Source organism: Lynx canadensis, chromosome D1 (assembly GCF_007474595.2).
Source record: "Lynx canadensis isolate LIC74 chromosome D1, mLynCan4.pri.v2, whole genome shotgun sequence".
Lineage (NCBI taxonomy): Eukaryota > Metazoa > Chordata > Mammalia > Carnivora > Felidae > Lynx > Lynx canadensis.
The window spans coordinates 3,895,925-3,908,075 of NC_044312.2; the positions used below are offsets into that span (position 1 = coordinate 3,895,925).

The following is a 12,151-nucleotide window of genomic DNA, read 5'->3' on the forward strand; positions in this document are numbered from 1 at the left end:
ATTAAACAGTATTGTTAGTTATGGATAATAGTCTTCATGGGAATAAGATCCCTACACACCTACTTGCAAATACAACATACAGACACTGAAATAGAACAATATCATTTATCAGGGAGGGACGTATTTTCCCTGCCTTTTTTCTCTTGGTTATGACCTTTCATTTGCTTGGGTTTTTTTAATAGTTCCAGAGTTAGTCACTTGAACAAATGTAAAGAGTTTACATAGAAAAGTCTGTATTTGTCTGTGAAGATTGGGTCTCTGCGTACATCTCTGTCTGCACTCTGAATCCACTTCACAGGAACCTGGTTCTATGCACCAGCTGCTTTCTGAAGTCCAGCACCAAGCTGTCTGAAGTCCAAAAAACTTAATAAAGTCCCTTATAAGGAAAGCATTCTCCTGAAATAAAAGTAAAGAGAGTAACTCTGGGGTCATATGTCTTCTGTATTTAACTAGTCACGGTTTACCATCTGTTGAATATATTACAAACGTGCAAATTTTAGAACTCGTGACTAAAAAGGTACCAGCTGGCATTATTACATAGTTGAGGCACTAACACAAAAATTATGGACAGAACATATCTTGAATATGCCTCAAATAGTTCCGTTGACTTTTTATTGTGGGTAAAGATGATCAACACAGAAGAGAAATAAGAAAATGCCGCTAAAGCAACTCAAGTCTGAAATGTATGTGACGGTTAAGGAAAGCGATGAGTAGAGAGTAAAGCTGTAGGAAGGATGTCCTTAAACAACCTTTTAAAACTGTTCTACAGAGCTGTGTACTCTATCTGGCTCTTGGGATTTTGGTGAACATTAGCATATTAAAGTCTCTAAAAATTCCTATAGCAAGGCAGCCTCAAACCTTATTTAACCTGGTGTTCCCTGCAAGAGTGGCCACAGAATTTCTTGCTATCTCTTTAGCTCTCTCTCTCTCTCTCTCTCTCTCCCTCCTCCCTGCAGTCACCTCTTTACATTTTATTTGCCTAGAAAATACAGGAAAATAAAACGTCTCCAAGAAAATAAGGGAAGTTTGAATTAAAAATGAGAGAGGGAAGAATGTTCAGATGATAATATTTCAAATCAAAATGATAAGGAAAAGAAATACGAAATTAAGGGGAAAGTGGTTAGAAGATGGTATACTAACAGGAGCCCCAGAACCAGTGGTTCATTAACACTTCCCTACACTGGAAAGTCACACAATCAGAGGCTCTCAGGTTGGCTGGATCTTAGAGGCCATCTATCCCATAAACAACACCTTTCCAGGGTGCTTATGCAAGCCATGTTCGAACATAGTTGACGTATAACTCAAATATCCCCTCACAATTATCTATCCCTTTGAAACCTATGTGACAATATGTGACATTTGAAGACATTTTTTCCCATCACCACCAACCCCACCCGCCCCCTCAAGTTTTCTTTATAACCCATAAATAGATATTTATTCAGTGACGACATGTCACGCAAGCAGGGAGGGGGCAGAGGGAGAGAGAGATTCTTGAGAATCTCAAGCAGGCTCCACAGTCAGCGAAGAACCCAACGTGGGGCTCAATCCCACGACCCCGGGATCATGACCTGAGCTGAAATCAAGAGTCAGACACTCAACTAACTGAGCCACCCAGGCACCCCAAGAAATAAAATATTCTGATTTATATACTCTATAAACTACTGTTTATGGGGTTTTCAAAGAGAACAACATAAAATGTATTTAAAACTGCACAGAAAAAAAAACTATATGGTACATAATTGAACCTTTAATGATCACTTTGAGGTTGTCACATAAATAGAATTATCTACTGGATTGAGTTGCACTTACATTAAAGTTAGACTATATACTTGAACTGTCATCTTAAATGTATACCTGATAGAGTACAAGGTAAACAAAACTGAATGCAAGTTATTGAAGCTTTTTTGCTATTAGCTTTATTATGGATATATGAAGAATTTGCAAACCTAAACTTAGATATGTTAAGTTTTACCTGATAGCATTCCATCTATGTGGCCCTGTACCAATCTGCTACAAAATGGGACTAGGGAGACCTTGCATATATGATGCGATTCAAATAAGCAGTATGTGCAGATAGGAGATTATTTAAAGAAAAGGAATTGGTTTTTTTGGTTCCTTAAAAGAAAGCTGGTTTTTCTCATCCACAGCCTTGGCATTTGCCTACTACCTAATGTGATAATGAAGGGCACTGTCATAAATGTCTGTTATTTATTTTCCTCTTAGGAAAGATGTATAATAACTGGCCAAAAAATAACTCATTTTTCTGACTGCTATGGCCTAAGGAAGGCAACGGGGTATAGTAAAAAAAAAAAAAAAAAAAAAAAAAAAAAGACGAAATTGTAGTCAAAACATCTGGGCTGGCGTCCCAGCTTCATCACTTAATGACTGTATTTATTTAATGTGTTTGTTTATGAAAGCAAAATATGCCCCCCTCCACCTACAGCTCATTAGAATTGTTCAAAAGAATTATTTTTTTTTACATTTGTTTATTCTTGAGAAACAGAGACAGAGTACAAGTGGGAGAGGGCCAAAGAAAGAAGGAGACACAGAATCCAAAGCAGACTCCAGGCTCTGAGCTGTCAGCACAGAGCCCAACATTGGGTTCAAACCCACAGACTGTAAGATCATGACCTGAGTCGAAGTCGGATGCTTAACCGATGGAGCCACCCAGGCGCCCCATAGAATTGTTTTTTATATTGCTTCTTAAAAAATAATCTCTGTAATTAAAAAAGAGCTTTGTGCTCACTGGCTCTTTCAGGCCGCTATGTGTGTTTCACATTCGAAATCACAAATTCCATAGAACCTTCTGTGCCTCTCTACAAATATTTTCAATCACTAAATTAAAACACTGTTAAACAGAATGGATCTCTGCTAAGAGATGGCCATTGTTAACATGATGAGAATCCTAATATTATTCAAGCTCTGTGGGTGTAGAATTTTGGAGCCACCATAGCAGTCAGAGAGAAGGATATATTCTACGATGTGCTTTTCTGTAGCTGTTGGCAGTTACCATGCTGAGGTGAGGTGTGGAGACAGAACTAAACACCTGCGTTTTAGCACTTGGTTTTCGCTCATAGTTCTACAACTCCATTCAGTTCCTACCCCCAGAGGGCCCTCGGTGGGGAGAAGTGATCTACAATCTTTGTTCTGGAAGGACGACACTGAAGGGTTTTTTTTAACATCTGGAATACATTCAAAGAAAAAACCAATAGCCAACCAGTACTAAGTATGGATGTCCTTAAAGTATATAAGACAGGACAAAGGGAAAAATCATGTATCAGGAATGAAAAGAATTTATTGAAGATACTGATTCATCCCTATTTCTCTATATCAAAATAAACCTTTTTTTCTTGTTTTTTTTTAGATATCCAAATTTAGATATCCAAATAAAATCATGGTATTTCATGCAACTTGAGTCCTTGATTATACTCAGAGATTAGGAACTCAGAATATAACGTACATGTGTTATGCTACAGAGATGAAAGCTTGGGACAGTTACCCAACAAAAGTATTTTTTTACCCTTAACAATGTCACTGTCACATTGGTAATTTTTTTTTAATTTGGAGACTTAGTTTGGTTTCCCCTGAAGCAGATCTTAAGACAAGGATTTGTGTGTAATCAGTAGGTTTGGGAGTTGAAGAACACACTGCAAGTGCAGCAGAGAAATGCAATCAATTAAAGGCGCATTTATCTAGAAAATTACCATGTGGGTGACCAAGGCTTAATCTCATTTGATATTAATGTAAATTACTAGAGGATTATTGTAAATGTCATTTGAAATTAGTGTAAATAGAACACACATGTCAGACTCCTCTCTCTGGCATGGGCGTTGGAATACTTCTGCACCAGCTCCCGTCCGTCTCTGTATGGGGGCTGTTGGGGAGGAGGGCATTGATTCCCTGGCACCTCTTGCCTGGCCTGCTAGCCCGCCCCACCATGAGCAAAGTGGGCACCAGGGATCAGAGAAGATCCCAACGTCCAGGAAATTCAGGTGCTGGCAGTTATAGCAGTATGCACTGAAGTGCTAAGAGGAAAAGCATTGGTGGGCCATCAGTAGTGTCTGTGACACTCACTGGCCATGCAAACACATGACTTTAAGCCTGAGAAAGACTCTCCCCTGACATCTTTTACCAGAAGGCAGTCAGCCACTGTTCGGAGCTTCCGAAAAATGAGTGTGTCCTAATTAGAAACTTCTGTAATTTCTAACATCTTCAAGTGTGGAAGGAAAAAATACAGTTGTGTGTGTGTGTGTGTGTGTGTGTGTGTGCGCGCGCGCATGTACTGATGAGAGCTCTCATTCTCTGTCCTCTCCCTAAATCTCTTCTCACACAAATAGCCTTAGTTCCTTTTGTTCTGGGGTTCTTCATGTTCCCCTCACTGACTGTGAATCGCATCCCCAGAAGTAAAGGTCCTGTTGTTCTCTTACATGGTTGTAATTGAACTCTGCAGTGTGTTTGCAGAAATCCTTTGCCTTACGTTTTTCTTTTGGTGAAACTGAGGTAAACTAGCTAATCAAACGAAACAAGGGAAAGCTTTTGTTTCTCTCTATAATAAGGTATTTTGAAGCACCCTGAAAGTCAACATTCAGGAGGCATCTGGGGGGTTGGGCTTTCTACAGAGACAAAGGACTAGTGAGTGACTGCCCTCATTACAGTAAGTCTCCACCATTGACGAGGCATCGTGTCCCCCACACCACCAGGTAGGCTGTACTGGTTGGCCACTGTCATGGAATTTTCTGGAACGTGATAACGGCTGGGAGAGGAATTTCTAGCTGCCTATTAAATCGGAGTAAAAGGAGAGCCAAAATCATTCCTACTCGGGTGTGCCATTGCCGGTCTCTAGCTTGAAGATAGTGTTCACTACAGTGATCGTGGCTTCGTAATAACAGTGGGAGGTAATACACAGCACCTCGTATCTAGAGAGACCCCTGAATGCTTTATAAACCATTGATACAGAAAGGATTCACGTAAAATTGTATGGTGGGTTAAAGGCCAAACTCCCACCATTTACAAGTTTCAAATTGATCTTCATATACTAGTGTTTGTGGCATTTATAGGCTAACTTCTTTATTCATCCATTCAATCAGTATTTATTTAACATCTATTCTGTCTTTAAAATTACCTTGTTCTCCCTACAAAATGATTCCGCTTCTCCTTCAAATCCATGGCACACCCTTTACTCGGTATTTCAGTCATTTCTGTTTGAGGCTTATCGTCTTAGGAGAGAAATTAAACACTCTTATAACTGCAGCACCGACTTATCTTTTTAAGCCTTGAATCTCCTTACCCTAAACTTATACATAGGACACATTTATTGAACTAAATTTATTTAAAGGTGGGGTCAGGGCTCCTGGGTGGCTCAGTCGGTTAAGCGTCCGACTTCAGCTCAGGTCACAATCTCATGGTTCATGAGTTCGAGGCTGACGTTGGGCTCAGTGCTGACAGCTCAGAGCCTGGAGCTTTCTTTGGATTCTGTGTCTCCCTCTCTCTCTGCCCCTCCCCAGCTCTCTCTCTCTCTCAAAAAAAAAAAAAAAAAAAAATCAATCAATCAACATTTTAAAAATTAGAAAAAAATAAAGGTGGGATTGAGGTGAAAAGTATCCTGGGTTCATCCTTCCCTAATTTTAATAAATGAATAAAGACTTAGAAGTTACAGTCATAAAAAAAAAAAAAAGAAGTTACAGTCATAAAGATTATGCCACAATTTGTTAATAGAACAGTTTGGTGAGTGCATCTGGCAATGACCTTATTAAATATGCATAGGCCTGACTTTAGAACTGAATCTTTTGACCAGCAACATAGATATTTCTCAGCAACTGTTTCCTAAAAAACAACCAAGAGAAAGTAATCAAAGAAAGCATTTAGTGCCTTTTCTGAAGCATTTTATTCTTGTAAAGATGGGTTCTTCTGAAAGTGTACAATCAGTGTAACTTGTACATTCTCCCTAACTCACTCTTTAGAACTCTGAACAGACACTTGATCATTATTCTTTGTCCATTTATCATCCTCTGTGCCTTTTAAGAAGATAACAGAGATGGAGTCTCTACTCCTACATCTTTCTGTCTTTATGAAAAGCCATAATTAATTGCTGCAGCGAAGTCTTTGTTGTAGACATGGCTTTCCCATAACAAGTGGGCCAAACACACTGTGTGTTGTGCTGTTAGATATTAATATCTTTCACCTCCCACTGTTTATTTTCCTTCTTTATAAAGAATAATGTCAGAAATAGCAAGACACAGGTGTGGTCTGCATCCAAAGTCCAGCCACTCAGATTTTTTATTTTGTTTTGTTTTTATACAACACTTTGGTTGAGATGACGACAGCCGTGGAGAACCATATCCGTGAGACTGTTGGTTTTACACAACCATAAAAACAATGGAAAAACCTAAGCAAATGACACCCTAGGTGCAGGGCCCTTTACTACGGAGTAATGGAGTATAAATTGGATTTGTTTTCACAAAGAAACTTCCATCTAGTGTTGGATGCTTGGCGGAGGGACCGAGATCCGGCCGTTACTAACCCCTGGCCACCCTCAGTCGGCGTGGTGAGTGTTCAAAGGCAGTGAGGCTCTCACATTCGTTTTACCCCAGCCAGGATCTGGCTCAGCAAAAATGGCATTCTCTGTAGCGTCCCCAGCCAGGGAAATAAATCCTCAGATCACTGCTCCCTGAGGCCCCTGGTTCCCAGAACGTTGAGGCGTATCACGCTCCGCAAGGCCTCTTCTGCCGAGACTTTTGTCACTTTCAATTGTTTGTGGTTTCTAAAAGTCCTCATCCCTCGAAAACGCATTACATAAGCTTTAATTTATGACAGCTCTTTGCTGGGCAGTCTAGAACTGACAGTAATTTCCTCGCGGAGACACCTAGTGCAGAATTTCCACAGCTTTTTCACATGTGCAAGTGTTAACTCTTGAAAGTGATTCTAGGCGAAAGCACAGGTTACTGACTGCAGCCACAGAGAAACCCCAAGCCGAGAGCACTGAGAGAGAGGAGGCAGCATGAGCAGGGGGGCTTAAAGAGAGTGCAAAACGGCTTACCCAGTCAAGCCAGAGAAAGTTCCAGTGAGTCAGCAAGAGATTAATAATGAATTGTCTTGTGGCAGCAATCCCTGCTGAGGTCACATAGCAGGAAGTGCTGGCCGACTGGATCATCGACTCTGCAGTTTCCTACCAGTCCCAGCTGTCAAGTGTCCCTAGATCATCGTCTTTTGTACAAGTTATACCTGAGATTCCGGAGAAAAAGAGGGCTCCTGCCTGCCCAGCCCCCTGCTAAATCACTCGGGTTTGGGTTACCCAATATGGTGACTAATTAAGCGGTTTCTTTACTGAACTTTCCTTATCATCCCGTCTCTGTATTGCTTGTTCTCATTTCTGTGGTGAGACTGTCAAGGGGTGTTCAGTTTTACATAAACTGGGGACCGGATAAATGGGGCAATATAAAAACGACTTGTAAAACATTGCAAATGTGTAGTTGAGCTTCCTGGAGAGTGAAGTCTCCAGGAGCCAAGAGCGAAAGAAACTTGCACCCAGGGAAGTTGCCAGATTGGGCAGCCTGACTGACTGGGGGTTTCATGCTCACCCGAGAACAGGGACTTTGGGCTCAGCCAAGGCAGTAAGTTAGACCTCAGGTCCCATTTAAAGCCACGTTCTAGAAGAGTGACAACCCAGTCAAAGAGAGGAGCAGAAAAAAATCTGCTTCCTGTACAAGGAGTCAGCTGAGTGTTTTCTGCCTTGGCCTGGGCTCAGCGTGGTGAGGGAGACACCTTCTGTGAGAACTGGTCATCGCAACCTTCTTGAGGTAGATTGTCGTTTAAATTTGAATTTATTCCACCTCCTGAGGTCTGGGAATCAGTGACATCAACACTGCAGTATTTGTCAGAACACACAGATGTGTGAAGGGTTATTGGTAGAGAATCTCCCAGAATTGTTGAAGGGAAATCCTCGTACTTAGAATGCACAACATATCCTGAACAATATGAACAAATATTTCAAAGTAAAATTTCCAAACTGCCTTGTAGTGAAACTGCAGAACCATAAAAACAAAGAGGAGGTCTTGGCTGTAACCAACAAGGAAAGATTGCATGAGCAGAGACACCATTTCACCAATAGCCGTGTGTGCAAAACTCTGTTTTCTGTTTCAAAAGGGTTTTCCTTTATTTTATACACAAGTCACCAATTTACAAAGAACTACTGTTAGAGGATGTTAAAATGCTAAAAGCAACTTAATTTTTCCTTTTATGATGAAAGTACATGAAAATCATGTATTGTGTTATCACCTTTGGGGAACCAGTGAGATTCCAAAGCTGCCCATCGGTAATTGTCATTAGATTTTCTCTCATTGAAGGAATTTTCAGTTTTATAGAAAATAAGAGTTGTAATTTCTTTTTTTATTATTATTTTTTTAACATTTATTTATTTTTGAGACACAGAGAGAGGCAGAGCATGAGTAGGGAAGGGGGAGAGAGAGAGGGAGACGCGGAATCTGAAGCAGGCTCCAGGCTCTGAGCTGTTTGTTAGCACAGAGCCCAGCGCGGGGCTGGAACTCATGAACCGGGAGACCATGACCTGAGCTGAAGTCAGACGCTCAACCGACTGAGCCACCCAGGCGCCCCTAAGAGTTGTAATTTCTGATGCAACTTTATTCCTGCATTAGAAATTTCTGAGTTTCTAATTTTCAAAACATTTCTGAAAACATTCTTAGGGGAAAAAAATGAATCTAGCAGAGAGAAAAAGTCTCATGATGTTTTGTCTTTAGTCTTTTTATTATAATAATAGTCTATCCATATGCAGGGGGGAATTAACGAAGTATTCTATAGTATCAGAGGTGTCTACACACAGAGATTGTGCCTTAGAAAAACCTTGCTTCCTGCTCGGGACAAAAATCCAGTCTACTCATAGAAAATCATTCTTAACAATTGAAGACACCAGCAGCCTATCATACATTTCTATAAATTAGCAACAAATTAAGGATGACTATAGTCTTTGGACCAGAATAATTTTAAGTTTCTTATGTTAGTGCATATTCCGTTATAGAAATATTTATATAAACTATCAGTTTGTCTTATCACCTTGTCATTCTCTTTGAGGGGATCATAGCATAGTAGTTTTCTGAATAAGAACAAGGTATAGTGAGTGAAGAGTCATTTATACAGCATGATTGAAATTAGAGGGTTTTCTTTTTTACTTTAATCACTTAATTTTTAAGGTGGCTTGTGGATTTCTTCTATTATAACGAAAACTGTAACATTTTTTCTTCATGTTTCCACATGGAATTATGCTACAATAGTTAAAATTCTGTTTTTAAAAATATCATTCAGTGAAGTTAAACAGGTTTTGTCTTATTTCCTTCTGTCTTTGCAGATTGTGAGTGTTGGGAAGCATGTTAAGGGTTACCACTACATCATTGCAAACTTGGTAAGAACTCTTTATTTTCTGTTTTTCATAAGAATTGCTCAGGCATTCCGGATTATTTTAACTGTGCTTTACAATAACACTTCAGTAAATGAATAAACGACATTACTTACTAATCTGTTGGTAACACTTAGGATAATATTTTTATTGCAGTGGTCGTTGTATTCATAATGTGCAATTCAAGATATTTTGGTGCAGACTAGCTTGACGTCTGCCAAACCAACCTTAAAAGTAATGATAATGTTTGCTTTACTGTGATATCACTTGGCAAATCAAATAATGGTCTTTCCTCTGTATAAATGATAAATATACCTATGGATCCAGATTTCCATTACTTGGGCTATCACAAGGATCGTCAAACTGATGACCCATGTCCTCTGATTTTAAGAAAAAGCAAGATTGAAATGACCATTGTATAAAGAAGTCTTTTGATTGGGAGTGATCCATATTTTTTTTAACTATGTCAGTTTTTCATATATGTAGAAGGTTATCGAACAAGATACATACGTTAGTGTAAAATCCTAAAAGGCCTAAGGCAAGTCCTTTTAGATTTCTTGGCAAGGCTTACCAAGTATTTCTTGTTAACTGCGGTGAAGAAGGAAAGCAAACTATGTGGAGGGCCATTCTCCTTGCTTTATTAGAGTGCCATCTGCCCCAAGGCCTTGCTCTAAAAAGTGGTTTATTTTAGAAAAGTTAAGAATTTTTTCTCCTTTTTCTCTTTTCCACCGTATATTTCTTTGGTGAAGATCTTTTGCTTACAACAGAAGAGCCAAAGGCTACAATAGAGATTTCAGATTTATCCATTCTTGTCATGTAGTGAGTGGACCATCACACTTTGAGACAGGAATTTTCGGTCTTTAGTGAACTGGATTTCACTATGGAATAGAGATAGTAAAATGCAACAATAGACTGTAAACTCCTATTTCCTTGTTTTTATTAATAAAGTATAATTTTGTTACTTCATGGATTATCATGAAAACACTGAGAAATTTTGACTTGTCTTTTCCATTGCTTTTAGTAGGTCCATAGTCTGGATGTTTTAATATATTTTATAAAAGTATAATTCTTTTTTTTTTTTTTTCAACCTTTTTTATTTATTTTTGGGACAGAGAGAGACAGAGCATGAACGGGGGAGGGGCAGAGAGAGAGGGAGACACAGAATCGGAAACAGGCTCCAGGCTCCGAGCCATCAGCCCAGAGCCTGACGCGGGGCTCGAACTCACAGACCGCGAGATCGTGACCTGGCTGAAGTCGGACGCTAAACCGACTGCGCCACCCAGGCGCCCCTAAAAGTATAATTCTTAAAGCTAATATATTCTCATATTAGTCACTATAAGAGAAAAAACTCTTATGTTTATGGAATGTGTACACTCACAGTGACATTGTACAAGGTGATTCTAGCAAGTGGAGCGTTTTGACATCTCTTCTTTCCAAACAGTGGAATTAAAGAAGAAAAAAAAAAGTCAATGTGTTATAGACTGTCATACCAGAAATGAATTGCTGACATTGACAAACAAACCAGTACAAAATGGAAAGAATGGTTATAACATCCTAATGGCTATCACAGCCTTTCTTAAACAGCCCTAGGAGATGACAGCATATTTAAGTTATGTGTGTCATTACAGCATATGAAGTAGGAAAAAATATTTGCCTGAATTAGGGCATAGATCATCACTCTCACTAAAAATAACAAAGCCCTTACCATATGTATTTGATATCATTGTAATACATGATTATTCAGTAACTTGTGCAGATCTAAATTACAATATATTTATTAATTATGGTTTCTATTGACTTAATTCATTTATCTCTAAATAGCTGTGACTTCTTTTTTGTTTCATTGGGCCAGTCACGGGCTGTTTCCTGAAAACTACTGCATAGGATTCCCAAATGTGAAGTAAATCCATTATCAAAAGAAAGATTATATTAATATACTTAATGTTGAAAGACTGAGTGATTTCCCCCTAAAATCAGGAGCAGACAAGAATGGCCCCTCATCATTTCTGTTGAACATGGTCCTAAAGCTTCTAGCAAGGGATGCTAGGCAAGAAAAAGAAATAAATGGCATTCAGATTAAGAAGAAAAGGAGATTTTGTGAATGTAAAAGCCTAAGGAATCTAACTAAAAAACTGAAAACTGATAAAGAGTTTCAGCAGGGTTTCCGGATAGAAGGTCAGTATTAAAAAAAAATATGTGTGTATTTCTGTACACTAGCAACACACATTCTGAGAGTAAAGTTAAGAGAATAATTCCATTTATAACTTCCACTTACAATTTGCAACTAATCAGGGACTGGTATTTAACCAATTCATCGGGACTGTTTAGTTGGAGGGACCTCGATGGTGGGGTAGGAAGCTCCTGAACTTCCCTCCACCCCCAGACACACACAGAGTCATCGCCCTGAGAGAAATCCAAGCAGCTAAGAAACTACACACACTGAAATGGATAGGAAAGGCTGAGACCACTCTTTCCATAAAAACTACCCCAGCACAGTGCCATACAATCAGGAGGGGATCCCCGACTCCCAGCTTCTCCGTGAGCAGTGAGGATTTGGACCATACATTTAGCACCCCAGCTTTTAAGGCTGTCAAGAGACAGGCCCCGAGACACCTAGTTCTGAAAGCCAGTGGTTATATGTCCATGAGACCCACAGGACTATAGAACACAAAGAAGCCATATTCTTAATGGGCTCGTGAGCATTCAATGTAACTATCCCCACAGACCCTATTAGCACAGAGGGAG

General features: G+C 39.4%; 1 protein-coding gene across 5 annotated transcripts in view; it reads left to right on the forward strand.

Annotated features, from left to right (window-relative positions):
- GRIA4 (glutamate ionotropic receptor AMPA type subunit 4) overlaps positions 1-12,151 on the forward strand; it is a 408,729-nt gene that overhangs the window by 300,929 nt on the left and 95,649 nt on the right. For all 5 annotated transcript variants that reach the window (XM_030332393.1, XM_032594963.1, XM_030332394.1 and 2 more), the window contains exon 5: positions 9,359-9,412. In XM_030332393.1, coding sequence (XP_030188253.1) covers positions 9,359-9,412 — 54 coding nt within the window. The remainder of the gene's footprint in view (positions 1-9,358; positions 9,413-12,151) is intronic.